The sequence below is a fragment of the Lonchura striata genome, chromosome 3 (assembly GCF_046129695.1).
Source record: "Lonchura striata isolate bLonStr1 chromosome 3, bLonStr1.mat, whole genome shotgun sequence".
In the NCBI taxonomy this organism is placed as follows: domain Eukaryota; kingdom Metazoa; phylum Chordata; class Aves; order Passeriformes; family Estrildidae; genus Lonchura; species Lonchura striata.
The window spans coordinates 33,704,479-33,730,745 of record NC_134605.1 but is presented as its reverse complement, the minus strand read 5'-3'; the positions used below and the strand labels follow the sequence as shown (position 1 = coordinate 33,730,745).

Genomic DNA, 26,267 nt, shown 5'->3' with positions numbered 1-26,267 from the left:
CTCTGACTTCAGTTTGGGCAGCATTCTGAAAATAGGTAAAATGTCTTGGGGACTCTGGTGTTTTTACAAATATAACCTGCTTATTATATATGGCTATCCTTGACATCTTGCTAAATATTTGCCCTGTCCTCTGCTAAGCACATGCATAAAACTTGGAGGACCAAAAGGGATGCATTTGATACTCACACAAAGACTGGGAACCAGACTGGACAGGTTGACATGCCGTGGTGCAAACATATGAAGCTGCTGAAGGCAGGATATAGCAGCTGCCTGAACAAGTGAGTCTGAATGGTCTTGTGTGATTGCACATCCCACCAAACAGGAAGAACGGATTGTTGAAATCGTAGCTCCGTTACCTAATCATGTGAGAGGATATATTTAACACAGCAAAACTTTTATATCACAACTGCAGGCTTTAAACTTTTGTGAAGCAAGAATTATTAAAGCTTCAATATCACAAAAAATAGTTCCCCGATTAACATGCAACTTTTCTGATTTGCCATGCAAATTAGAAACACTACAGCATGTTTCAGTATCTCTTTTTTTAGCTCAGTTAAATAACATGCTGTACAATGAAATTCTGGATCAATAATCTCCAGTCAGAAATATTGTGAGACTATCTTCCCAGGTCATGAAACCAGTTAATTATCTGCAGTTAGATTTTAAAAGTGTCTTTCACCATGCAAATTTACCATTACCTAAAACACCATACATCACTGCAACTTCTTTATAAAAATCTCCAACTGCAGTCAAAAAAGCCCCAAGAAGTCATAAGGAGCATCAAAATGAGGTTGTTTGCAGGACTGTAACTGAAACAGCCAGCATTGACTCCCCCACCTGCAACTAACAAAAACTTATATTCTTCCATTTAAGATTATAATATCATCTTTATACAAGGTAGATTTTTATTTTTTCCACTTCAAATTCCCACTAACCTTGCAGCTCAGGCCCAACAGTAGTTATTATAGCCCCAAGACACCTGCCCAAGCACTGATGTACTTCTGTGTGCGATGGCGGGACAGTTAAGAGCAGGGTGAGAACAAGAGAGAGCGTTGGTTCCACGTACCCACGGTACATTGGCCCACTAGAATCCACTATCAAAGCAAGTGAATGGAGAGACCAGGTCTACCAAAAACACAAAGGAATGTTTTTCAGTAATGCATTCAGGAAATTAAACAGTTTTTTATGTAGTTGGAGACTAGTTTCTGTTCTTAAGCACTCTAATTCACAACTCTGACTCCAGAAGTGTTTCCAAATTTCCCAGACCTGAGAGTTTAAATGTATCTAACATATTCTTTGGTTATCAGCAGTTTTGGGTATAAAGGAAACATGGTGACAAAGAATTTGAGAAGAAATATGCTTAAGCACTTCAAAGAGGAAAAATACAAGAACAAACAACACATCTACTTAAAATAAAAAGAAAAAAGAAAACTGACTTGAGACAGGAGAAAGAGAGAATCATTCCACTACAGAATTGGAGGCAGAGTCTGAAATGGGCAGCTTTCAAAGCCCTTAGCAGAGATGATTTTTTATATTTCAGTAGGAACTGATTTTCATGACAAGCTGAAAGGTTCACATGCATTTTTTTAACTTTCTTATTAGCAACAAGAGCAACAAACAGCGTTGTTAAGTCAGGATGAGGGAAAAAATGGTGAAAGATAGACCTATTTCAGTTGAAGGTAAGTAAACAACAAAAGAGCAAAGTAATTTATTGTAACTGTCAATGCAAGAAGCAGGCAAGAGGCCAGTCCTTTCAGATACTGACGTTTCATTGGAAATAAATTGCACAGACAGATCTGAAAGCATTAGCTATCTCTTCATAACACCCTACTAAATAATCTTATTTCAGAATTTTCTCACATTAAACACATGACTAAGTTAAAAGAGTATTACTATTACAAAGCTAGACTCTTAGGAATAAGCTTTTAAAATTGCTACTTTTTAATCCCCGCTGATGCAATCAAAAAACCATGAGCACTAGCAATCATCTACCTCTACAGTCCTAATCCTGTGGTAGCACATTACCGCTTATCCTTTCATTCCTGTAAACTTCTACTATTCATACTTCCATACAGTTTTTCTGTACCACACTGATCCAGTGAGGGATTAGGTTTAAAAGCTTAGTTTTTCACAGTGGCTCTATTCTCAACAAAAAGTAAGTTAGATATGCAAGTTCAGCCTGGACTTCCCCTTTATACTTTTTTTTTTTTTCACAAGGCATTAACCTTTCCAATTTCTTTTTGAAATTGCTGGTGCACAATTCTATGCCTCAAGTTACCCACTCATACTTGAAACTGGTTACATATGCAAATTGTACTTTGTCTTTCCTTAAACTAAGAACATTCAAAAGAGACTTAAAATTGTATTTATAGATTTTTTTTTAACATTATCTCCAAAAAAAACCCCAAACTAGGCTTGTTTTCCCAACTGATAAACCTTGTTACTTTGATTTTTTTTTTAATTGCTCTGAGAAAAAGAAATAAGAAGGTACTCAAGTACATGTTGTATCAAGTTAACAGTAAACCAAGGTGTAAGTATGATTTTTTTTACAGTTACTGGGGGATTCAGCTTCTCAGGTGGTGGGTATAAAGTGCCACTACTCTCCTAAACCATTAGTCTTTTAACAGTATGTTTAGTCCCCTTTCTACTGTACCAGCAACTTTTAGCAGTTAAGTCGTCCTCTTAAGAGGTTTCACGTATCTCTGGTCCACAGTAGATAGAAACCACTCCCTATCTGAGATTTGGCTCCTATTGATTCCCCTTCTGCCCCCTAACTGCAATTTATCTTGCAATAGATTTCTGTGCTCATAATGTAACCCTGCAGAGATGATGTCCTGTGTATGTTTCACATACACAGGAATTACTTGACAAAGGAAACTACTGCTCATCACCTGAGATTCCAGTAAGTGATCACATTTCAGTCATCAGGTAGCTATTAAAAGCTTCCTTTTAAGCAGCTAAGGCAATACTGACATATGCTGCTTTAAAGGCAGTTTGGAATATGCCCAGAGTGCCTCACTCTGGCACAGCTGGCAAGCAGACACACATCCTTCTGAATTAACCTGACCACTTCCAAGTGACTCCCTAAATAGCTATGGAGTTACATTTTAATTACACTGTACTATTGAGATTCTGTACTCTGGGAGTTTATAAGAAAATATTTACTTTCTTCACGCTCCCTGGTACATGGTACACATCTTGCATGTGACAACATCTACTAAAGAATATCTGAACAGGTAGTTTAATTTCTAACCTTCATCCTGAACATTTTAAGTAATTTTGTGGTGATTTTTTTTTTTTTTTACCTGGACTTCAGGAGAGGTTCCATCTTGTGCCAAAGCCAAGAGAATACTGACACTAGTTTTCAAATGCTGTCCAGAACCTATTCCACCAACATACCGATGAAGACAACCCAGGGCCAAGGAATGGCCTGTTCTTGACACAACATCTCGAGCAGATTTTAATCTATCAATGTTTAAATATAAAGAAATCACTTCATTAAGTTTGTAACACAGAATCTTTGAAGTACCACAACAGTGCAAAAGACTAATGAAATTTTGCAAGCCATCTTACAAAATTTGAGAAGCCTAAACAGCAAAAACAATGTAGTTACTTTACGTTGCTATTAATCCAGGTTACATATAAAACAAGAGGAAAAAAAGGTATTTCAATAACAATTTTACTTTTTCTAATCAGAACTTGACCTTTTAGATGAAGAAGAGTTTTGAGGGATACAGAAAAAGAATCCAGATTTTACAAGCAGACTAATTTTTCATAGCAGACTAATTTAAATAATCATTCCAAAACCACTGCAGTGAAAAGGAATCAAGAATAAAAAAATGACAACATACTGAGAAATGACAAACTGGCAAATTCAGTTTTTTATATAGCTGTTTTCTTCTACAGCTGATTTTTGTGGCTTTTCCAATAGAGCCTATTTTTTTTAATAGAAAGCCTTTTATAATGAAACTAAAACAGAAAGAGTAGCATTTTGAATGATCTGGTTGTAGGAAGTTGTATGCATTGACTTATTGAGTATTTTTCACAATACTGCTTTTGAATGCATGTCACATATATTACTTGGCAATTAGAAGCCTCTTCAGTGAGCGAGGAAGAGAGATAAAAGAAGTGATTTCCTAATAAGGGCAAAGATTTTTTTTTCCCCTAGTTATCTGTATATGAGAGACATGCATGCTCTTGGCCATCAGTGAACAACAAAGTAAATGCACATCTCAAATATAAAAAAATCACTTGACTGTCAACAGAATGACAACCATTGACAATTTACAAATTAATCTAGATAAGAAACCAAGAAAAGTCCCAGTAATAGAAATACAATTAAAGAAAGCAAGGATGATGTACTTTATTACAAGATGAAAGGGTTGGAAAAATGTAATTACTCAGAGGTAAGAGAGCTGTACTGAGGCTATGTGCATGCACATGGCCCAGCAAAAAACATGGGCTGCAGCCCTGAGGCAGCTGCACTCTGATTCAGAAATATGCTGATGCCTTAAACTTAAGCAAGAAATTGAGAAACACACTGTCTTGTTGCTTCTACCAGACATCTTTCTAAAGACCCAAGACAAACAGAATATGAAAAAAATATGGGCCAATAAATCAGTTAAATCAATGTGTAAAGAGGATGTTTCTGTGAAACAGAACCACTATTACATAATTCACATTACAGACATATCTAATGTAAGCTGTGCTTATCTATCTGAAACAGTTTAGTCACCTTCAGGTAACTCATCAAAAGCTGTTCACCAGTATAATTTCACATTCTGACTGTTTAACAACTCAGCTTTTATTTCTTACATGAAAGAAATGCAAAAGAGAAGAATCTGTTTAAAGGTTTCTTAGATCAATGTAACCATAGGGATCAAGCAAGAAAGACGAGAATGAATATGGCATTTAGAAAAGCAATCTTCCAAACTACATTAAATTGCGATTTTATTTAATTTTTTGAATTAAAATCAACTTACTTATCAAAACTGTACTGAGCCATTCTAGCAATGAAAGAGGCTTCTCCAACCACTTGAGCCATTCTGCCAAGAGCTTCACCTGCTGCACATCTCAAAATAGGGTTAGGATTATCAAGGGCACCCATTACAAGTGTCAAAGCAGATTTGCGGACTTCTTCTGGTCCTAATGTGCTTTTATTCTCAGCTAAACCCTACATTAAAAAAAAAAAAATGAAAAAAGAAGAACAAGAAGAAGAATCCAAACATCCCAATGAAGGGGAAGAAAATACATTTGAGATCATCAAGTGAAAACTACGTGGTTTTGCTTTTGTTTGATTTTCGGTAGTTTATCCTAAAACACATCGGTTGAAAACATTTAAAACTCAAAATCACCAGCATTCTGGGTCTCATGATGTTTGCCAATACTCTACCTATTTCACATACAGGAAGACAAATTGCACCAGTCTTTTTTATCAAATGCATTACCTACATGCACCCTAGTCCTACCAAATCTGATCTAGCTTTACACAGGACACCTCAGGGGGAAAAAAGAAGCTTTAAAAGTCTTAACAGCAAAAATCTAATACAAAAACCACAGAGTAGTCACATTTCTACAAGAATCACTTAAATTGAAGACATTATAGATACATGAAAGTATTTTTTTCTTTATAATCACATCCTTCCAAACATTTATACAGCCTCTTATATGAACACTTTTATCGAACAGTAACACTAAGCAGTGCTTTTGCAGTTTCTTCTACTCTGGGAGAAATAATTAAACACATGTAAAATAAAAACACTTCATGTACTATGGAGCAAGAAGCCAAAGGCTCAACCTTAGATCATCATTTTCTGAAGTCCTCACAGCTCAATTTTGACAATTTTTTGACCACTTGGCCTGGCATGGGAGCTTCCAGATATTTATCTCGAAACCTACATTTCAACTTGAAGCAATACAGATCATGTTTTTAAGAACAATGCAAAGAACTGAGGTGCTGTTTTGCCAATGTATTTTGCCAGTCAACCAAAGACATGGAGCTCCAGTAACAGCTTAAACTGGGCAGGCATTATTTGTGACTAGCTGTCTTACTTTCTGACTTGATAGCATCAGGTTGCATTTCCAAGTCTAGATAGAGAGCACACAGCAGTAGCTGCAGTCAGTAGGACTGGGCATAAGCACCTAGAATTCTGTGCAATAAGGCAACCATAATGTAAAACCAAAGCTATTTGTGTATTCAGTTACACAAGTCACATCTGCAAAATACTCTGTGATGAGGGGTTTTCTGAGTATTTATGACAAAGTACTTAAATCCGTGAGTCCAGTGCAAATAAAACCACATGATTCAAGATGAAAAGACAGTCTGAATACTATAGAATGCTGATGACTGTAGAATGCAGTCACTAGCCTCATCTGTTCTCTGTACTTGTACATGCAGACAAGAGCTCAAGCTAGTATCCGGAAAGAATTTCAATTCTGGACTTTTCAAATTTTTGAATTCTTGATTAAGTTTAGTAACATTCTTCTAACAGCCCTTTGTACTCAATGCAAACTGATGAACTTGGGCTTTCATTGCAAGTTTACAAGTCCTACCTTCAAGGCACTAAGAACAGCAGTAAAGATATTAAGCTGCACAGCTTGCTGGCGAACACCTTTAGCCTGCTTGACACATTCAGCAAAGTGATCCAACATCTGTAATCTAAAACAAAGGAAAGAACATAATTTAAGTGATAGCCTTTCAAAATGCAAACTATAGCACAGCTGGTAAAAACCACACACTACAAAAGGGCCTTTTAAGTTCAGTAGCAGAACTTATGCTTCAGGGGCTGCAGAAGGCATTCACTATAGGTAATAAATACTCTGAACATCCCTTTGCTGGTTCTTCTAGTTCATCCATAAATATTTACTATTCCTTCGAAGAAAACATCACCAAGAGGAAGTGAATATTCAGGTGCATTTGGCTGTATAACTAGAAAGCTATGAGGACCAGAGTGGAAAAATGCTGTCTTTCCACTACCATTTAAAAAAGTGTTACCCTTCATATTTGTTTTTCTGTTTCTATTGTTTTTCCCATTTAATGTCCATTCCTGCCCCCACTCCTCCCCAGAAAACATAACTGGGAGGAGGAACATTCCCTAGAAGATACCAAAACCAGGAGTGCAATGAATAATCTGCATTCTTAATTACTCAGCAGTTCCCAAGCTACATCTTTTCACAATTAACAACAGGTATAGACCAAGGTGAATTACTGCAAGCTGATCTCAGGTCTATCCTGCACTTACTACAAAATGAAGTTGGCCCCTAGGAAAAAACTGCTCCCAGAAGATGTGCATCAAAAGCTGATTTTACTTTGAAATGCTTCTTGGAACTGTTTTCACTTTGTGCTCAGGGACAAATTGCCTAAACTGAGTAACACAATTAGTCCTGACAACTGATAACTCTGCAGAGGTAATGTGAAACACAAAGGAAAATACGTTGAATTCCATTTTCTCTTTTTCATTGTGCATACAATTCCTTGCTGACTATAAATCGTCTTACTTGTGGCAGCCAAATGAAATTCAGTGGAGGCCCCTGCTGTTTTCAAGGTTGATTTGAAGTTAATTGCAATGGGTAATTTTGCAGGAAACTTTGGTTGCAGAGATATTACTACTGTTAAATACAAAATGAAAAAAGAAGAATCTAGTCTCCATCTTTGAACACTAATCTTCAAGAGATAAAACTGAGGAAATCACTTTATTTCTAAAGTGACTACACATATTCTGGAATCCTGAGACACAATGGACATCAAAATAGTGAACTCTGCATTTAAAGGCAGTTGATACCTTAGGCAATTTCAGGAAAACAACCAACCAAACAAATAAACAAAAAAATCCCCAACATAACAGTACCCAGAGAAATAAGGCATTAGGTTCTGAAATTGTACACTGATGTAAACTGACCTATGTTTGTATGAGACATGAGGAAAAACCACACCAAAGAGAGCCACAGATGCATCAATGACAGATACTCCTAAAGGAAGCGGACCAGGTACAGCTTCACCAGCAGGGATGCGCAAATAAATAGAAGAGGGATCGTGCTCCAGAGCACCGCTTCCAGATGCACTGTTTGGCTGAAGCTGCAAAATTCCACACAACATGAATACCTCTGAATATACCATTGCACATAAAATTTGGAACTAGAGATAACCAAAACACATCTGCAGTAGTTAAAACAACGGAGTAGCTTACAAACATATGAATACAAGTGCAGTGTCCTCATGCATACACATCAGCATTTAGAGGGTCAGCTGAATTCTGAAGAGTCACAACCATTAATAGCTAGATAAATACACAAACTATCACTTCTGGTATTATGAGATGAAAATTAAGAGAAAATCAGATTAATTCTGGCACTAATAAAAGCTTCTGAACCATTGAATATGAAGTACTATTTCACAAATAAGGTAATTCAGTCACTCCCTAAGCACAGAGTTACAGTACAGCTCTGTTCAGCTTTGGCTATAATTATGCCCTACACAGAAAGAATTAGAAACACTACTAAAATTACAAACTCTCCTATCATCAAGAAAATACTTCATAACCATCATTCTTTCATGAAACACTATTAAACAATCATCTATTTTCTCTGAATAAAATTCTACATTCCTATCAATTATTTAATTGTGAAACAAAATTAGAGTCTAGTAGGTATGTATTCTTCCTAGAAGGCCAGAAAACACTGTATGGTTTGTTGACACCTCTATATCACTAAAAAATAAAACTTGACTAAGCACAACAGAATCACAGAATGATAGAAAATTAGGGGCTGGAATGGATCCTAAAGATCATCTAGCCCCAACACTCCCCTGCAGGGACATCTTCCACTAGAATAGGTTGCTCAAGGCCTTACCAAACCTGGCTTTGAACACTGACAGGGTTGGGGCATCCAAAACCTCCCATGGCAATCATTCCGTGTGTCTCACCACTCTGACAGTGAAAAATTTCTTCCTAATATCGAACCTAAATTCCCCCTTTCAGTGCCTGTTACCCCCTGTCCTATCACTACAGCTCTGGATGAAGAGTCCCCATCCAGCTTCCCTGTAGGCCCCTTTCAGATACTGGAAAGTTGCTGTAAGGTCTCAGTGCAACTTCTCTTCTCTAGGATGAACAGCCCCAACTCTCTCAGCCCATCTTCACAGGGGAGGTGCTCCAGTCCTCTTATCATCTTTGTGTCCCTCATCTGGACTTGCTCCCAACAGTTCCACATCCTTCTTATGTTGGGGACACAAGACCAGAGGGGCAGAACCACCTCCTTTATCCTGCTGGCCACACTGCTTTTGATGCAGCCCAGGATTCCAGTGGCTTTCTGGGCTGTGAGCACACACTGCCAGTGTCCTGTGACAGGCTACAGATCTCCACTTACCGTTTTACAGGCAGGAAGTGAAAAAAAAAAAAAAAAAAAAAGTGGGGGGCAGGAGGAAGTGAAAAAGCTCTGTGGACTGAAGAATTCACTGGAAGTCTACTATGTCCTCCACAACAATGGAAGTTTGTAAAACTCTTTTTTGCTTTGACATGCTGATCTTGGCTCAGAAGCAGCTTTGCTTGGTATCAGTCTTGGCTTTTGGATCTGCTCCAATGAAACCTTCTGAGAAACACTTCCATTACTAGATGGCTGTTACAGAAGGAGAGTTTTCAGCCAACAACATTGTGTCAATACTTTCAAATTAAATACAAGATTTCTTACTACACCTATAAAACCAGTTAAATCTTGTTTTGCTATAATACCATTCACAATATTGATATTTTGACAGCAGTTTCATTATAAAACATGTTAAGTGGAACCTATATTTCTCCCAGTTCAAAAGAATCTATATGAGAACGATTTCTAGGCTAGGAAGATTGGCGGATGGGAAGAGACTGAGTTAGGGTTTTTTTTTTAAAGAAATGAGGCTCATTAAGCACAACCCTATGAGTAGCATTATGCAATTTATATCTCAGCTGTATGTGGTTTTTAATCAAAACAGTACCCTGTGGATGGAAGCACTTACATCTAAAAAAGCTCTGAAATAAGACTAAAAACAAGGTATGAAGCTGCAGTTTTAGAAGGCCTCATCACACACACATCACACAGACAGGGCAGATAATTCGTTCTTCCAGCTTTTTTGTTACCTGATCTTCAATTGACTTATGATCTGTTTCCTGCAGCCAAGAACCAAGCAGAACACTATCATCATAATGACAAAGAGACCTTAGGAGTGATGTGGTTGTATTAGCAGAGTTGTCTGTCAAAGTAAATTCTGCTACCAGCTCTCGAAGAAGCGCATTAAATGATCCTAGAAAGACAGACATTAAAAAGAATTATTGCTGCTTCTTAGCCAAAACATTTCACCTAGTGATCAGAAGTTATAAATGTGCCATTACTTCCATTCTAGAAGTAGCTAACAAAGAAGTAAACCTGACAATACTAGAGTTGAGAGCAAGGCTTCAAATGGAACTGTAGGCTCCCAATTCCCAAATCATGGGTACCCAAACATCTAAATAATAGGTAAGACTGGAAACCACTGGAGGTCATCTAGTCCCACCTTCTGCTCAAGCAGGGTCCACTAGAGCACATTACTCAGAATTGTGTCCTGTTCTAAACAAAAGATTGGGCCATCCTTACAGGACAACAATGCCAATGTAGAAAAAAAACCTGTTCAGCCACATGATCATTTAGCCATAATGAATTAACAAAAAAACTAAAGAAATCCAAAAAGTTAATCTTGTCATACTGTATGACAGTGGTTGGCAATTTACTAATAGCAGATCTGTGTAATAGATCAAATCAGGTTTAAAAAGGAAAACAACCAAAGAAAACAAATAAAAAACCCCTAATGCAACCAAAACTAAACCTCCATTGGCACATCTGGTTTTCAGTATACTAAGAAAGTTCTCTATCTTTTAAGTAATAATGACTTAAAAAACTATTATATGCTCTCAGACCATGATCTCCATACCTCTCAATCCTACAAAGGGAACCATAACTGCTATACTCCAAGTGTTACTCTATGAATGCTTTGCAATACTCATACTCTGTAGTTATACTGTCAAGATGACATACAGAAGATGAGTAATATAGTACAAAATTCATGGAGATTCCTAGAATTGTATTTTGTCTTTTACAGCTGCTTCAGAGATATGCATCACAAGTACCAAGTATAATTTTACTTTAACAAAAACTGTTAATAATTTATGTACCTTCATATGTCTTTGGAGGCAATAAAGCCAATATATCATAAAGTCTTAAACGAACCATAGCTGCACTGGCTTTGAGATGAGCTCCATGGGCTTTAATTACTGATGGAATGCTATAGAATTAAAAATGAAAAAGAGAAACCACAAATGTTGCAGTTACAGAAGAGAGTATGTTCAGATTTCTTTTCACAGGCTATAACTCTAGGCAAGCAAGAAAACAGTGTTCAAAGAACTACTCTGAACAACATTATTTACTTAACAATACATTTTCAAAAGTAATTGTACAGAGAAAAATTTAATTACAAACTCAACAAACCCACAACATATGCTGCCATAAATTGGTGACATGCACTTCCTCAGAAGTCCTATTTTAATTACAGGTGAGGCAGGGAGAAGGGGCAGACAACAAACCACAAAACCCAACTCCAAATTAGTTCTAGTATTTCAAGACCAGGAAAAGACAAAAGTGAATAAAGAGCAGAAATTGCCTACTTACTGCGACATCATTGTCATGGCACACTCTATGGGTGTCATCAGTTTCCTGATCACATCCTCAGTTAGGATCTCGGGACAGTGAGCAACAAAGCTTCTCATAGCTAATAACAAAACAGTTTAAATTAAACTGGCACTGAAACAAACAAATATAGGACATAAACAAGATACAAATTCTGAGAATGTCAAAAGAGCAGCAATTCAAAACGTTTATTCAAAGACTGTGATCTGTTCATAAAATTGTATGCCAAAACCAGGACATACTGATGAAAATCTGACACATTTTACTCATTTTCTAAGAAAGAGGGGAAGTTACAGGAGTTCTCTCTACAATACTTGGGATCACATTTTGGTTTACTGTGCAGGTATAATCTCAAAGTCTGAATTTCTTACCACACAGAGCTCCAGCACGGCCTTCCAGTGTTACTTGCCAGGTGAATGAATCTCCTCTTGCCTTCTCTGCTTCCAGCTCCTTCAGAGAACGTGGAAACACATTTCGCCATAGCAGCAACATCTTAGGCAGATGATACCGGACAACAGAAGGACCTAAGGAAAAAAAAAGTGACAGTATAATAAAAATGTGTACTTAAGTGTGAAAAATCTGCTGTGAAGGCTTCTGCTCTTCAAACTATTTTTATGTTATTTCACTTCTCTTCCTTTCTGCCCTACTTGGAACAATGAAAACCAAATGAAATTCTTTCTCATTCCTAAGTTGAAAGTGTGGCAAGTAAGTACTATACATTACATCTGCTTGTGGGTATCACTCCAGTGCAAGTACATTAAAAATATATTGGAGGACAACCACAATAGGAAAACACTGTTAGAAAAACATGACAATAAATTGTTAAAAGAAACAATTTAGAGAAATGAGATGAAACATAAAATTGTATTTGATGAGAGATCAAAGTATTGCAAAATGCATCAGAACTTTATAATATTTTCCTGTACAAAAGGAATTCAAAACAGCAAAGAACAACACTGCTGCACAATTCAAGAGTATACTTATAACCTCTGAAAATGCATCTTGTGATACTTCTGTAATGGCACATACAAACATTAGGCTAGCTTTTTTTAAAATAAAACCAAAGGGCTTTTAAACTGACAACACTTCTACGCAGTGCTGTTGCTGATCTAGAGACACACATGCAACTTGTTGGAATGCTCACTGGGTTTCACTTACTGCCCATTTCTTCTGCACCATTATTAAGGAAGGAAGGGTATGGGTATGGGTAATTTTGCCCTTTCAGAGAATGACTAAAGGCTGGGTTTCTAAAAACAGAAGAGAAACTTTTTTTAAGGTACAATGCCTTCTACCATACTTCACCTTAGATAAGTACTAGTATTTCACTTCTCCCCAGCACAAGGATGCTGAAGTACACTTACACTCTGCTTCCACTGTATAAACACTCTTGTGCTGGATAATGAGCCCATTATGTGTAAAGACCATTTGCAGAATGGATAATCAGAAGTGTTGGACAAGCTTTAAAATAAAAACAAAAATCAAACCATTTTTACAAACCTAAAGTCATAAGTGCTCCAAGTAAAAGCCATCCAGCTTGAGTCCGCTGCAGAGAGAGCCTGCTGTTCTGTGCAGCAGTTCGTAACAGATCCTCAGCAATACTGACCACCATCTGCACCAGCAGCAAAACACAGGGGGTTTTAGAAACATAAATTAAGCCACTGCAAGCTACTTGTACTTGTTCACTCTTACAGACTAAAGATGTGCTCAACTCATTTAAATTGACCTTCCATAAAGAATGAATGCAGATTATATTTCATGCCGATTACTGTTTTTCATATAACACAGCCAGTAATATTCTCTTCTGCAATTATTTCAGCAATTTTTCAATATTTCAATTTCTCCTCAGCAAATTTGAAAGAGAAAGACAGGAAAAGAGCTATTAAATATTACAACTGAGATTCTAAAAGCATGTGCTCTGGCCACTGCTCTTGCACAAGGTACAAGCTCAATTTCAATAATGAAACTCATTAGCATGCCACTAATTTTGCAAAGCTATTACTTGTACATAAAAAGGTATTTTTTAGTACACTCAGAGATGAAACACTCACTATCTCACCTTTCCTTTGGCATGAGGAATGCCTAGAGGACACTGATGCACACCACCTAACAAAGCAGCCATTGCAAAACTGTAGCCACTAACAGCTTCAGGGGAGGTCTTCAGATTGTTGAGCCTTTCTGCACATCTGTCTAAAAATGGAGTCAACTGAAAGGGCAATGCCACAGCTACACACCGCAAGCACCAGGCAGCAGCCAGTCGAGCAGCCATGCTGGGATGAAGAAGAACTGAAGTTACTGTCTCCAACAGACCTACAGAAACGAGAGGTTGCAGTCTTTAACTTATGATGCACTTTTTAATATACGCATGCTTTTTAATATACATAGATGAGTAAACTGAATCAATACCAGTGAGCCATTGTGAAAGTTAAGAAAGAGTTAAAGAACTTGAATTTGCTGACTTTGCCTTTTCAGGAAAGATGGTACTTGTTACTAGCATTATGCTGTTCCTCATCAGGTTTTGTCAGCAAAGGTTGAGCCATCAGAGCCACAGCACTGATTCCTACTACTTGAACACTGAAAAGAAGCAGCAGTGCTATATAAGAGAACAGGCACCGGATGAGACAATTCCCATAGTATTTCACAGATTGCCAATAACAGCAACAGTAACAGTGTGGGCTTGCTTCACACAGCTATGGATGCCACTGACAGCTGTAGTCTGCTTTTGACATGGTGCTGCTCCCCCTGCAACAAGTTTACATCCTTCTACACTCTCCAAACTTCTATACCTACCTAATCCCACTTTCTAACTGCACTCTTCACTCCAATTTGTCTCCCCATCACCACCTTCTTTAGTCCAAATCTTGGCAAAATTCTACTTCAAAGCCCCCAGTGCTGCTTGTTTTCTCTGGAGCTATTGAACAACTTCTACCTGCTGAGTTCATGGCAGCTAACAGAAATAATACCGAACTACAGTCCCCTCTGACCTTATGGGACACAGCTGCCAGAGAGAATAAATATGAGCAGTCTTCTCTACTCCAAAGCTGGCATAAAATCAGTATGGGAACAATGTCATATGCAACAAGACAATAATCTATATGATGAAATGTCTGAAGAAGCTCGTGGAAAAAACTTAGGTCACCACAAACTCAAAAAACATAAAGCTGTACCAGTACAGAATAAATGTGTATTCAGATATTGAAACAAACAAGGAGAAAATCCCACATAAAACCTAAGCAACTTCTTTAAAAGGGGCCTACCAACAGCTTCATCTCAACAAAATACTTTTGCCTTCCCCCAGAAATTTGGTATTTAAAGGCAATGTTTTCCAGGTGCAAGTATTTCTGACCTTACATAGCAAAACAATGCATTTCCTATAAAACTATTATTGTAAACAAACCAATACCTAAAATCAGCACCTCACTCACCCTTAGAAAGATCTCCAGAAAGACTCCAATCCAAACAGCTGTTTAACATTTGGTCAAACTCGAACTAAAGTTAGGGTAATAGACACAATGAGGTGGACAAATGTAGTTATCTGGAGTACTACAGGAAGTACCAATTTTATAGATTTATTTCTTTCATATTCATTTATTAAACTAGATTTAATGATATTTCATATTCATTACTCAAATGCTTCACTTAATCTATTTCCATTTATGTGCATACCAGTAGAGGGTTCTTGAATAAGAGGAGATGCAGTGGCATTCAGACTCTGAACCAGACTACCCAGTTCCTGGAGAGCACACACCATTACATGCTGGCTTGCAGCTACATCAGCAGCTCCTGATTTATTTTCACTGTTAGCATCATTCACTACTGCTTCTGCAGAAAAGAAAACAAGAGTGTCTTGCTTAACTACCATTAGAATCCCACTTGAGCATTCACAGGACAGAAAGTGAGTTTCATTTTGACATCAATCCTACATTAAAACAAAACCACAAGTCTGGTCATAGTGAGAACTAACAAAATGAACATATTCAGCAGGGAAAGAGTTTTATAGCTATCAGCCAAACACAGTTGTCCAAAGACCATAAAAAAAGATGCCCAGCAGTTACTATGGATAGCAGAGCACTAAGAGGTAGGACAAACAGTGTAACTGTATGTGTGTATCTATACATGGTAACAAAATATACACTCTTGACATATCTAGCTTCTGCATACAAATTTACATGCATGTATGTTCAGTGAAACTAAAAAAGAGATCTCTAGTAAATAAATGATCACAATTTTTAATCATCTCAGTGGTATCCAATTGAGTTCCTTATCCCACAGTATGCTCTCCTACAAAATATCCCAGAAGCAGCAAATATCTCTTCAAAAAGGGACTTCAGTACCACCTTAATGTTGGTGCATCTACTACAGAAAAAATTTAGAGAATGGTCTAAATGAAGGGAAGCAATTATTATCAAGTAAAAACCCTTCCCATTTTTCATCACATTCATGAGAAATCCTCAAAAATATGGAAGAACTTCAAACTATGCAAATACACAACTGAATTTCCTGCAACTTTGACAAGGTGGTAGGAGGACCATTTTCTGCAACTGTTTACTCTCAGAAGCAGCATTTTCAATACATTTGTTTTCCTTGAAGTAGTACTTACGGTAATGAAGAAACTTTTAAAGTTCCATGCCTACCCCATAAAAAAATTGTTAGGAGAAGAATCTGCAAAAGTTTCTAAATCAAATTAATTTCCATTTGTTAAACATTGTTTTAAACTCCAATTAGATGTCAGCAGAAAATAAAGATTTGGTAAATAAAATGATGAGTATTTCCAATTTACTCTTTTAAATCTCCAGCTTGAGCTACTTCCTTTCGTAAGAAACAGATGCCAAGAGAGTTTTGTTAGTGATTCCATATTCTGCAAAGTTTTGCAAAGGGGTTGTATTCTTCAGATTACATCATTTTTATCACAAAATCCAATTGGATATTAGTATGGATATTAGCAGGGGAGACACAGGGATCTACAAGATCTTGACCGACAGGTGCATGACTTTCAGTACAACCTATCCCAAGATAGATGAGAAATGCATAGTTTTCATCTCCACTTCCATTCTAGGCTTTTGACAATGCATTTGCTTATCTGGGATAACAAGCCAGTATCACGCTATCACTTTTGAAGCAGAACTCAACCTTTGAACATTTGAAACAGAAAGCAGATGAACTATCACTTCCCCTAAGAACAAAATTACTCCTCACAGTAGAAGAAAGCTGAAAAATGGCTGCCTCGGTTATATGACAGTAACTTTCAAGTGGTCTTGAATGAAGAAAAATGGTTCTCACCCACTGCCTTCATTTGTTTACCGATAGCTTGACATATTTCTTTGGCAGCTGCAATCTGTGCTTTCTCCCCCAGTAAGCTGCCCACAGTTGCTCTCAGGATAAAGGACACACATCTTCGAGAGTAAACAGCCTCCACGTGGGTCTGAGTTGCACGAGGATGGGAGACCAGATCAAGAACATGGGACAGAAACGTGGCAAAGTTGCGCTCCAGCCACTGCCCTCCCAGTGTTGTAACGAAGACAACGTAGGCCTGCAGACCCAGAAGTCACACAACAGATTAAAACAGAACCAAAAGACTGTGAAACTACAGCCAGACTCGAGCATAGCACACAATAATAGCAACACCAGTTAGCAATAAGCAACTCTAACCTAATGAGGTTACTCAGCATAAACTAATCCATTATCCACATCTTTGCTGCTGAAACCCAGCTTTCTCCAGTACCAAGAATAGCCCCTGTACTGTGATGCATAAAATACACTTTGGATGACAGCAAAAAAATCCAGTTCATTGCTTTAAATGTGCCTCTTACTAAAAAAGTTAAAAACACTATGTAAATAAAAGCAACATCAATATGTTCCAGTTCACAATGAAAACCTGGAATATTCACAAAGTTCACCTGAAAAAGGCTGAGAAAAAATAAAGGGTTTCACAAAATAACTTATGATCAAAGAATCTGGATTCTGAGAAGTTATTGCAGCATAGTGAAATACACATCAGCATAAGAATGTCTGAATCTGAAGAGATGTTGCCACCACCTTTCTCTCTCAGACAAAAGGAGCTTCCACATTCATCAGATTTCACCTATTTATAAGAGATATATGGAAAGAAGAAATGTTGTTTAACTAATCTGAGCTGCAGCTCAGAAGGGAGCCATAAAAGGGCATCCTGTCTAAAAATAAACAAAATTTTAAAAAGGAATTAAAGTCTTTAACATACTAAGTTTTCAAGTATTTTTGCAAGTTAATCTCACCAATGTACACTGACCAATAAGTTTTCCTTAGCTTGTATTTTAATCTATTGTTACTGCATATCAATAGTAGAAGAAAGTAGATGGGGGAATGATATCTCATGTACATCTCACAAAACAGAAAAGTCAAATTAGACCTGTAAATTAACTTACAAATAAATACAGAACAGAAATGTGTATTTTTCCTATGAAAAGGTATTATGTATAAATTTTACTTGATTAAAAAAATTACAAACCTGGGTAACACCAACTCGCACTTCCCTATTGACAGATCCTCCTACTTTTAACATCTCTCCACCACTCTTCAGGAAACCAGATCCCCCCCGCAGAAATCCTGTGGCCATGAGCTCCAAGACCTCCTCAAGTGTGGCTCTCTTCACATTTTGCCGCATCACTTTTTAAAAAGAAAAGTAATAATTTGTTCCCAAAGTTCCAACCAACACAAGCAATGATTTTGAAACTAGACTTAGTAACTCAAAACTGTCATGCAAAAACAAATTTACCCAATATTTCAGATAAAAATTTACTTGGATGCTTAAAAAAATAAGCCACTTCTCCCAAGTGATTTTTGATAGTTTGCTGTCTTTTCTTTGTATGACTACAATAGAGATTCTGCACTCTTTTTAGCTTATTGATTTGTGAAAACAAACAATCCATCTACAAGCTTCCATTTACTGGGAAATCAATGTGTCATGAAGCACTGTCATGCAACGTGGTACTGAAAGTGCAACTAAGTCTGCCAATGTAGACATGGAATCCAGAAGGGCTTGTACCTGTTGCTTGTTTTGGTATCAGTGCTGTAGCCATGACTGTCCCCAAAAGCTTTGACACTGCAACTCGCACACCATAGTTTGAGTTTTCCAGAGCTTTAAAGCACAGCGTTGCAATATTCTCTAGTTCCGCTGTCCACATGAACACCGCTTCATTCTGTAATTCCAGCAGACACTGTAGGAAAAATAGACTTGCTAAGCACCAGGAGACCATTCTTATATTTTATCTAAGTATTAGACTGCTATCATCAAGTTTATTCAGAAAATATTTTAATATGAAAGTTTCAAGAATTAACTTACACACACTCTTCCACATGCCAACTATCTAGCTGAGTAAACAATTAGAAGAGTCATGGAAGAGGCTAATACATAATTTAAAAAATTAAAAGACAGCTCTACACATGAACCATGTTACCAAAAACCTCTCCCATTGAGCCTCATGGATAATATACTCCATCTCATATGTTTTTATCAAGTGGGAAATACAGTACTACAGTACCTGTGAAATAAGTCAAATGTCTGAGCCTGCAGTGTAAACTAGTAAGGACTTACCTTGTCCAATAATTATCAAATTTCCCTTTCTGAACAACAGGTCCCAGTTCAATTGCAGGTACTCCCCAACCACAGCACAGGAATTTCTGTGACTGGTAAGAAGGCACCCACCTTAGCCACTGCACACCGCACAGCCATCGATCTGTCCGTCAGCAGAGACCGGGCATTCTTATAAATATCACGGTGACAAGAAGCTGCTGCTCCTCCAAGTCCATTGAGGACTTTCTGCAAACTCATCAGGATTTCACTGCGGCCCTGAGACTGCACACACACAAAAACATTGATACAAAAATGCAGACACAGCAGCTACATTAAGAACCAGGTGTATACTTACACACTTTCCTGCTTCTATGCAGGAATGTTCTTGCAAACAGAAAATGGAGTCATATATAACTGATATGTAGCTGATTTTAAATAGAAATAAACACCACACAGCTTAACTTAAAGTCCCTCAGTTGTGACATAAATTGAGCCCAGGCAACCCAACAAACAGGGACTAGGTAAACTGCTTCTGCACTGCCCCACTATTTAACAACTGCAGACTTCTGGGGGAAAAAAGAAAAAACAGCTGATAAGAGAGAATGAGAAGCCCAAGTTATACCTGCACACAGAATCTGAAAGCATACACAGAAATAAATAAAATAAAAAAATTCACACACAAGCACAACAACACAGCTGAAGAGAACAGCTGACACCACAAGGTCCATACAGTCAGTATTCCAACTTGCCCCAACAGAACTTTTTGCATAAAATCAGACCCTCTAACAGCCCAGGATACATTCTCTCAATATTATGACACACTCTCTCTTTTCAGGGCACAGTGTATTCTCCTCACATGCAGAGTAACAGCTTCCCCACAAAATTTAAGTATTCATCATTAATTTTTAGCAACTAAATGTTTATTTAGAGTACATGGGCAAAAATCTTAACACAGCAGTTAGAAACGACAGATACAGTCATTTCTGAATTTTAATTACTGACTTCACTATGAAGTAACTATTCCAATACTCATATGATAAAGTCTAAACTCTCTGCAGTAGACTTGAAACTAGCTAGGTAAGTGATTTGCATCCTTCAGTGCAGAAGAAAAACAACCTAGGTAATCTGGCAAACACCACTGGAAGAAGTATATTTTAGTTGAAAATGAAATTAAGACCACATAAATAAATTGAAACTTACCTCTGCGCTTTTCAGAGACTTTAACAGATTATTCACAGTTTCTGGAAAAGAACTACCCAGCATTCTCCCGATTTTTTCATAAAATGCTCCAACACATGCTACAGCAGCCCTATGAGAAAATAGAGAAAAAGAGTACACACATACTAATGTATTATAAAATGAAAACAAATAGTTAAATAGAAATACATGTTCTAATCAACAATGATGAATAAAAATCTATTTGCTATTTATTTGCTACTTATACTGGCTGTTTAACAACGTCCATTTAAATAATTCTTTTGTTTACAAAAAAAAAAAAAAAAGCAACATAAAAGTTACCAGCTTTTAAGAATACAAAGGTATTTAAAAGGGTATTACTATAGGATCTACACATAGAGTGCAAAATTCTGGAGAAAAGAAGATAGACTGAAATCTCAGCAAGATTAGGGTTTTGTGTTTCAATAAACTGTCTCCTTTCCAAACATCTGCAAGAAAGCCACTAGCCTGTACTAAATCCTGACACATTTTTGTAGATACTAAATTATGGGTTTTTTTTCAAGACTAAGAACTTAAAATGAAGAAATTATTGCACAACACAGGAAAATCTCTTGCACAGGCACTGTAAAATCTCTGGATCCAGTTATTTTCATGTTTTTATTGCTCTGTCATTTGAAATTAGGCATGTTTAGTTATCACCACATTGCAGTTATATATACAAACTGTTTCAGGACAGTCACAGAAACAGCTCCTGAAAACATGTATTTTTTCATTAGAAAGGAATGAGGTTTTTTTAAATCTGTAATTGCTGGCTAAATACTTTTTTAGCAAAGTTACATCACAAACTCATTACAGTCTCCCCTCTAATGGGCATGTGTCCGTTAAAAATCCTTCTGGACTATGACTTGGTAGCGTAAATGTCATAGCATATTATAGTAAAAACACTCCCCATTTACACAAGATTCTCACACAGCTGCAAGAGCTAGAAATAAAAGGACAGTATCTGCCCAAACAGGGACTATTCCAGATTTTATTGTCAAATCCTTTTGTTGTCATAATGTCTGAAGTCAAGACCAAATTTGGATTCACTAGACACCACGAACATATGAAGCAGCACATGGGAAAGTACCAAAAATGGTTTCAGTGGAAGTTGTTTGTGACATTAACCAAATTCCTACCAATGGGACTGCTCCTATGACTAAAGACAAACTGGATCATGCATCCATGCACCCACATAGCCACATGCAGAGAATCTGCTTGAGAGACCTGTGCAGCTTAATATGCTAGGAGAATAGAAAATGCAACAACTGATGGGGAAAAAAAAATTTGACTATTTGGTTACAATTCTCTAGGCACAGATAACACTCTGATTTGACAATCTGCAGGTTCCACCTTCAATGGGATATCTGAGCACAATCAGCAGTAATTCCACTGGTGGAATACCTTCATGAATATGTTATCGTCTCCATGCCATAAGCAGGTGAAGAGTCACCTTGCCTAGAGAAAACCATTTCACTTTCACATAGACATGTATGTGTTACCTTTGAATCCTGCCCTCCACAATCTCAATCCAGTGCTTCTCTCTGCTATCTATATCAAGCATATATAACTCCAAACAACCACACAAAATATAAACAAACATAGCATGAACATATATAGGCAGATTCTTCTGTAATATCCATGACCACTTGGCTTAAAAATCATTCCCCTTTCCCCAAAACATACAGTTTTGTGGGCAGATAGGCTGCAGTATCATCTTTGCTCTTGATGATATCATTACACTTGTCAAGTGTCTGAAAAACAGTAAATGTGTCTCCAGTGCTGTAGAGAGCAGCAAGATTTTTTGCAAGCAGCTTCCGTGTTGGTGGCCCCGGGGAACTGCTGATGAGTCCTGTTAGCTGTTCTACAAGTTTCTTCTGTTTTTCCTTGACGTCTGTCTGTTAACAGATCAAAAATAAATAAAAGGAGTTTAACCCATTGTGTTGCTTCTAACACCCAGGAAAATCTATAAGAAATTGAAGTAAACTTTATACCACCCCCAATTGTATGTAACTCAGCAAATTGCTTGTCTCGAGAGATATGAGATACATTCAACAACAGCAGAGACAGATGCTAAATGTTCAGAATTAGCTGCTGTCCAATTTAATTTTTACTTTTTAAAAATACTTACCAGCTGCTTACTGACTGCCTACAATTAAACATTTAAAATCTACAAATTAGCACAGAGACTCTTCAGGTTGTATCTGTAACCATACAGGTACCATCTGGCCATTACCTGTAAACTTTCTCTGACATGAAATTTATAAAAATACTTTTTAGAAGGAAGTTTATTTAGAAATAAGGGGGAAGAAAAACCCATTAAATTACCTTGTTAGCAGCTACCAGCACTTTATCCAAAAATCTCAACCATTCAAAGATAAAAACTGGTCTCTTTGCTTCAGTGATTTGCGCTAATGCTTCCTCGTTCAGTAACAAACTATGAGCCAGCTCCATAATGGGTTGAATTACAATTTTATTGTGAATCTGTGTAGAAACTCTAAAATAAAAATGTAAATATTAGTATGAAGAACAGTACCTCAGTACAAAGCTTTGAAAATTAAATTAAAATATTCAGCTTGCTTAGACTTGTCTAAGCTAAATCATCCATCATAAAAACTACTCATTATATTTACACACTAAGTCCATTCATTAGTATTTCAGGGAACGGAGCTGTTAACTGTAAAAAGAGCACCTATAGGCAATTTCAGGGTACAAACTCTCAGCCAAGAAAAATAGACCAAAGTTCAAAGAAGGTAAAGGAATCATCTCACTGTCTCCACTTACATGAAAAAGGATTGTCAAGACCCTTGAGCACATGCCCAAAGCTGGGGCATGAACCTGGCCCCCTTCTCAACACCCTTCAACAGCCAAGCTGAGAAGATGAGCCTACCACAAGTAGGAATTTCCAGCTAACACAAGTTTGGGAGAAGCAGGAACAGGGGTAGGATTTGGCATCACTGACCTAGTATTTCATTGATCGCACCAGTCTTGCTTCAAGTGGTGGTCAAGCAAGCTCCCTGAAATGCAACAAGCCTTAGGAGTGACAGCCTAGAAGACAAGCAGCAGCCAAACTACTGCACATCTCCCCAGCAGGCAAAATCCTGCAGATGGAGCACTGGTGATCCTGCTCAATCAGTGGGGGCTGGCATCGAAGCACCACCAAAAGCATACTATCAGCGTAAACAAACACTCTGCCAACTTCATCTTAGCAAACCACCTGAAGAAAAGTGTAGCTATTGAATGCAGAGCTCTCAGAAGGGAAAAAACCCACAAAACTTACCTAAAATCACAATATTAAATCAACCATCTTCAGCAAAAAGAAACCCAAGAAGCAAAAAAGCAACCAACCCCAAAACCTGAATACAGAGATGCTGAAACTAGGATCCCAAGCAAAACAGAGAGCGCAACATAACTACAGAGTATTATGCAAGACATCAGCTTTCAACAGGCATCATCTTTTGACAGCTGCACTGCTCCACTTTTGCTCTCAAGAGCTCACAGCTGCTTCCTCATTCATGGTCAAACTCAACAAATTCTTAAAGTCAAAAGAAGTGGCTTAAGTTGATTTTTTTTAAGCACTCCCCAAATGAGACATTAGTAAGGTGACATACTAATGCTGTATTATAGTTCCAGATCCACCTTAATGATTTGGTCCTGATGAAACTAAAGCATCACGATGTCTTTAATGTTAAGGTTGTTCCCTGCACTTCAGCACTTAGTGTTGCTTCGCTTTGACCGCTACTTGTTGCTTTCGGGGGTTTCTCACCGCTGTCCCCCGCCCCTCCCCGGCCCCCCGGGACCCTCCGGCTAGCTGTCCCCTCCGGGGGCCGGGGTTTTCCGCGGTCCCGCTGCCCTGGGCTTACCAGGCAGCGGCTGGGTTAGCACGGTCCGAGCGGCAGCGTTGCCTCGGTCGCCGCTAGGAGTCAAGATAAAGAGACCAAGAGAGACCAATGGTATGCTGTCCAGAGAGATTGTATTGCTTGAACCATAGCAGGGACCAAAGGCCCCAGGCTATTGCCCAGATACAGTTTTATACAGCAAAATTAACAGATAAGGTCTAAACAATGGGGATACTGTCCAGTTTAGGCACATCAGAACCACCCCAGGGGCCGGGTCCAATGGGAACTGCTCAGGGGTGGGGAGAAGGGGGTTTGCAGAGGAATGCTGAAGCGGGACTTTCCCGAAACAGTGGAGCATACATAAATGTATCTTTTCCCTCATTTTCTCATTCCCAAAGCCTTTCTAAAACAATGGGGCATACATGAATGTATCCTTTTCCTCAGTTTACCATTCCCAAGGCCTTTCTAAAACCTTCCTCCATGCTACCATGCCAGCATGATAGCTACAACTTAGCATATTTTTCACTGCATACAGCTCCAGTAAAGGTGGAAGAGCCACATATGGAAGCACACACAGCCCTCCCTAACTCCTCCAAAGACATTTTCCATCAGGTGTTTCTTTGGTTTTTTTCTTTATGCTTATAAAGGACTGAGAAGACATGGCCTGTCAGTAACTCAGACACGTCACCTCAAAACACCTTTAGAGGTGAGCAGAGAGAGGCGCAATGAATGATGGCACTGTGATTCTTTGGATATCATCCCAGAGATCTGCACTGCTTGTCACACCCACACAGCACATAAATACCATAAGCACTCCTGGACAGCACAGCTCGTTATTCCTTTTCCTCCCCACATAAAAGGTTTCTCTTGCCCCTGGCCATACGAGCCATGGGCACCTTATGCACCCTCCCCACATTCCCATAACGCTTCATTTAAAATGTAGGAAACACAGGTTCTAAGCAAAAAATCCTGCACATACACTCAGCTGTGCTGGTGAAGTGCAAGGCACCAGGCACAAGAACAATTACACAAATATTCAGCTAACTGAAGAGTCGGTCTAACACAAAGCTACTTATGTACACAATCCAACACTCACTGACACTGGCCAAAGGTTTGCTCCAAAAGGCCTACTGCGTTCCACCGATCCTGGCAAGGATCCTGCTGTGAATGTTACAAGAAATAAATACATTGTGATCTCCACGGGATGAAGAGCCAAAGCCGACCAAAGTCAACCAGCAACCAGTGAGGTAAGCTGGAGCATTACAAAGATACAAAAACGTTCAGGGGTACTAGAATTCCTTTCTATTCCCTAGCTGTTTTCCTATGGCTAAATCGACTACTTATATCTTCATCACGCGTGCGCTTCAGTGAAGTCAGAAAATCGAGAAACAGACAAGTTTAGGCGAAGTCGCACGCTCCTGAAGGACTCCATCAGGTGAAAAGACTTTCGCGCCTGGGTCCCACTACCTGTATCGGCTACTTTAAAAAGCTGTAGCAGCTCTCAGAGCATCATGCCTGGCTTTGGAAACCCCCCAGGAGGAATGCAGCGGTGCAGCGCCAGCCGTCAGGGATCGATACTCAGGCAACGAGGCTGAGGAGACGATGCCGAGGGAAGGATGCGGGCTGCCTTCCGAGCGCGCACGCCGACTCCCACACACCGAGGGGTAGCGCGGACCCTGGCCCTGGCCCTGCCCCCACCCCGCTGCAGCCGCCGGCCTGACCCGGGCCGTTCACGGTCACTTACGCTCCTCGCGTGCGGCGGCCGCGTCCCGCCGGTCACGGTCACGGTCACGCGTGGGCGCGCTGCGCCGCGCTCGCCCCCGGCCGCGGCACCATCACCGGCGAGCTCGGCCGCTTCAGCCGCCGCCGTGCCCAGGTGTGGCGGGAGAGGAGGGGCGCTGAGGGGGACGCGAGCGGCCCTGCCCTAGCCCCGGCCCGACGCAGCCCGGCCCCGCGGCCCGCACCAGGAAGCGGCAGCGGCG

The 26,267-nt window shown here is 38.8% G+C and overlaps 1 protein-coding gene across 1 annotated transcript in view; it reads right to left on the bottom strand.

Annotated features, from left to right (window-relative positions):
- The window catches only part of HEATR5B (HEAT repeat containing 5B), a 55,011-nt gene extending 28,783 nt beyond the window's left edge, over positions 1-26,228 (bottom strand). Inside the window, exons 1-21 of the mRNA XM_021528091.3 lie at positions 26,030-26,228; positions 22,775-22,943; positions 22,133-22,344; positions 20,432-20,540; positions 19,364-19,513; positions 18,704-18,875; positions 18,167-18,324; positions 16,963-17,212; positions 15,349-15,504; positions 13,742-13,992; positions 13,183-13,294; positions 12,057-12,209; positions 11,668-11,767; positions 11,175-11,284; positions 10,107-10,270; positions 7,899-8,074; positions 6,553-6,658; positions 4,983-5,173; positions 3,306-3,465; positions 936-1,125; positions 187-356 (exon numbers count right to left, since the gene is read on the bottom strand). Coding sequence (XP_021383766.2) covers positions 187-356; positions 936-1,125; positions 3,306-3,465; positions 4,983-5,173; positions 6,553-6,658; positions 7,899-8,074; positions 10,107-10,270; positions 11,175-11,284; positions 11,668-11,767; positions 12,057-12,209; positions 13,183-13,294; positions 13,742-13,992; positions 15,349-15,504; positions 16,963-17,212; positions 18,167-18,324; positions 18,704-18,875; positions 19,364-19,513; positions 20,432-20,540; positions 22,133-22,344; positions 22,775-22,900 — 3,216 coding nt within the window. The 5' untranslated portion in view covers positions 22,901-22,943; positions 26,030-26,228. The remainder of the gene's footprint in view (positions 1-186; positions 357-935; positions 1,126-3,305; positions 3,466-4,982; positions 5,174-6,552; positions 6,659-7,898; positions 8,075-10,106; positions 10,271-11,174; positions 11,285-11,667; positions 11,768-12,056; positions 12,210-13,182; positions 13,295-13,741; positions 13,993-15,348; positions 15,505-16,962; positions 17,213-18,166; positions 18,325-18,703; positions 18,876-19,363; positions 19,514-20,431; positions 20,541-22,132; positions 22,345-22,774; positions 22,944-26,029) is intronic.
- Between the last annotated feature and the right edge of the window lie 39 nt (positions 26,229-26,267).